A 3294-nucleotide genomic window follows, 5' to 3' on the forward strand; every position below is an offset into this window, starting at 1 on the left:
CCAAAGTAATTTGGAGCATATCACGAAAAAAGTTTTGCAGATATTGCACTCATATTCTACTTTCTCGTTATATCCCTCCACTCCCTCATGTTTTTGATCTGTTGTGCACTTGGATCGAAACCAGTAACAGCAGACAGTAATTTTTTTTTCTTTCGGTCTCAAAACTGTAACGAAGGTATAAAACTGTAAAACTACAAAAAAAAAAAAAAGCTGCACATACATTTTTTTGAGTGGGAACAGTAAGCACAGGACTGAATTATTTAGAAATTCTGAAACAGTAAGGTAATTAATAAAATTATTTATAAAGAATTATATCTACAATATTTAATAATTTAAGGCTCACAAGAAACTAACATCTCAATGACAATAAAAGTTTTCTGCTAGAGGGTTAAAAGCACCAAATTCACTTCACATACTAGATAACCAGATCTGTACTGATCACAAGTGGAAAACTCTGAAAGTGCTGATCTGCTAATGTTCCTAGTGCTTTAACGATGTTGTATTTCACAGGAATAAGAAATCCCCTTTCAACCATAAATACAGTTATACAGATATAAAATATATTGGAATAATTTCAGTTTGAAACTACAGTACAAAAACCCTCAACCTCCCACCCCACCCCCCATCCATTCATTCTCCACACACACATCCCCCAACTCTTTAATACTAAACTTGGAACAACCGAATTGGTTACGAATGACCCATTTAAAACCAACCACCGTTTGCTAAAATAAGTTTCTACAAATTAGATTTTGCACTGTCGTATTTTACCAGCTCCTGCATCATGGAGCGTAGCTTATTCTTAGTCTATTTTAAAAATAGGTGACCCTTTGTGTCATGGAAAAAGAACATAAAAACATGTATTCCTGGACGACTGCTCAGGACAGTGATCAATTTATAAAATATAGCCTGACTTAAAAAACTAACTGGTACCAAAAGAATAATGATAGCAGTGAGTTTCTGACACCAGCAAATCCTTCTGCATCTCTGAACTCTAACTCTCTCCTCTCCTTACAGGTCTGTTTCCCTGTTGGCATCCAGGCAGAGAGCGTAGAGGGATTTTCTGAGATCTACGTTACTTTTAGCTTTGATATTGGTTTTCTCTAAGGAGCTGGTGCCATTGTTGAACCCCTCACTGTTTTCCAAGTGCACAACAGATTTGTTCAGAGAGTTTCTACTGGATCGTCTCTTCGCATCTCCCCCAGTTGTGCTGCCCTGAGCACTACTGTGTTCGTCTTTGAGGATAGCTTGCTCTTCGTGATCAGTCTCTCGGTGGTAGAAGTAGTTGAAGTTGGATACAATGACAGGGACAGGCAGGGCGATGGTGAGCACGCCCGCGATGGCACACAAGGACCCCACAATCTTGCCCCCCACGGTGACAGGTCGCATGTCCCCATAGCCCACGGTGGTCATGGTTACCACTGCCCACCAGAAAGCATCGGGGATGCTGGAGAAATGAGACTCGGGGTCATCGGCCTCAGCAAAGTAGACAGCACTGGAGAAGAGGATCACCCCGATGAAGAGGAAGAAGATGAGGAGGCCCAGCTCCCTCATGCTGGCTTTCAAAGTCTGTCCCAAGATCTGCAGCCCCTTGGAGTGCCTGGAGAGCTTGAAGATCCTGAAGACCCTGACCAGGCGGATGACTCTGAGGATGGCCAGGGACATGGCTTGCTGCTGGCCCCCGCCCCCATTGCTACTGCCAGCCCCGGGCTGCTGCTGCTCGTGAGCCAGCTCGGTGCCCAGGGTGATGAAGTAGGGGATGATGGCCACGATGTCGATGATGTTCATGATGTTGCGGGAGAACTCGGGCTTGCTGGGGCAGGCGAAGAAGCGGACAAGGAGCTCAAAGGTGAACCAGATCACGCAGGTGGTCTCAATGATGAAGAAGGGGTCAGAGAGGCTACTGGGTGGCTGCATGGGTGGGGAGTCCCCGGTCGTGCCATTCAACCCTCCACTTTGTGGGGGCAGGGGCACGGGCATCTCCCTCTCGTCCCTGAATTCTGGCAGGGTCTCCAGGCAGAAGGTGATGATGGAGATGAGGATGACCAGCACGGAGACGATGGCGATGGCCCGGGCCGAGCCGGAGCTCTCGGGGTACTCAAAGATGAGCCAGACCTGGCGCTGGAACTCGTTGCGGGGCAGGGGCTTCTCCTCCTCTTTGATGAAGCCCTCGTCCTCCCGGAAGCGCTCCATGGCCTCCTCACCCAGCTGGTAGAAGCGGATCTCGTCGGCGAAGACGTCGATGGAGACGTTGACGGGCCGGCGGAGCTTGCCCCCGGACTGGTAGAAGTAGAGGATCCCGTCGAAGCTGGGCCGGTTGCGGTCGAAGAAGTACTCGTTGCGGAGTGGGTCGAAGTAGCGCATGCGTTTGTCCGGGTCTCCCAGCAGCGTGTCGGGGAACTGGTTGAGGGTGCCCAGCTGGGTCTCGAAGCGCAGCCCCGAGATGTTGATCAGCACCCGCTGGTGGTGCAGGGCGCTCCGGCTCGCCGCCGCCTCCTCCTCCTCCTCCTCCTCGCCCGCCGCCGCCATGGCCATGCCCCGGCGGTGCCCCCCTTCCTCCGGAGGACCCATCTCCACCGCCGCACCGGGGCGCGGGGTGCGCGGCGGCGGTTGGGGCGGCGGTTGGGGCGGCGGTTGGGGCGGCGGGGGGGCTCCGCGCGCCGCCGCCTGGCCGCTGGGGCTGCCCGCGCTGCCGCCGCCTCCCCGGGGGGCCGGCGGGGGCCGCTCCCGCTCCTCGTCCGCCGGCAGCGGCAGCGGCGGCGGCGGGGCCCCCTCTTTGCCGTCGCTCAGCCGCGGCGCGGCGGCGGAGCCGGCGATGTGCAGCAAGTCGCCCCGCCGGCGGGCCCGGGCGCTGCTGCCGCCGCCGGTCGCGGCATCCTCGCCGGCCGCGATGGCCGTGGCGCCGCCGTTCTCCAGAGTCACCAGCGCGATCTCCATGGGCAGCGGCGGCAGGAGGCAGGCGCGTCTGAGGCGGCGGGCATGCTGCGCTCACCGCCGGCCACCTCCGGGCGGGCGGGCGGCCGCCCTGCCCTGCCCTGCCCGCCTCCGCCTCACTGCGCGGCGGTGCGCGGCCGAGCGCGGCCCGGGGGAGCCGCCCGGGGACCCGGATATGAACGAGGCATCATTATATTATGGTCACTTGACGTCAAAAAGGATCCCTTCTCCTCCGCGGCCCCGTGCAGGCAGCCGCCGCCTCTCCCGGGGCACCGGGATACCGCAGCCCCGCCCCGCCGCGCCCCGCCCCGCGAGGGGGCTCGGCACCGGGCGGGGGGGGGCGCTCCGGGCAGCGGAGCT

The 3294-nt window shown here is 56.8% G+C and overlaps 1 protein-coding gene across 1 annotated transcript; it reads right to left on the minus strand.

Moving 5' to 3' along the window:
• Positions 1-1011: 1011 nt before the first annotated feature.
• KCNA5 (potassium voltage-gated channel subfamily A member 5) lies at positions 1012-2937 on the minus strand. Its single transcript, XM_059816024.1, has one exon. It carries the CDS (start codon positions 2935-2937, stop codon positions 1012-1014), a length of 1926 nt encoding a protein of 641 aa, XP_059672007.1.
• Between the last annotated feature and the right edge of the window lie 357 nt (positions 2938-3294).

This window comes from Gavia stellata, chromosome 4 (genome assembly GCF_030936135.1).
Source record: "Gavia stellata isolate bGavSte3 chromosome 4, bGavSte3.hap2, whole genome shotgun sequence".
In the NCBI taxonomy this organism is placed as follows: Eukaryota; Metazoa; Chordata; class Aves; order Gaviiformes; family Gaviidae; genus Gavia; species Gavia stellata.

Excerpts from the sequence above, each read along its gene's own strand:
- KCNA5 (XM_059816024.1), bottom strand. The coding sequence starts at position 2,937 with ATGGAGATCGCGCTGGTGACTCTGGAGAACGGCGGCGCCACGGCCATC.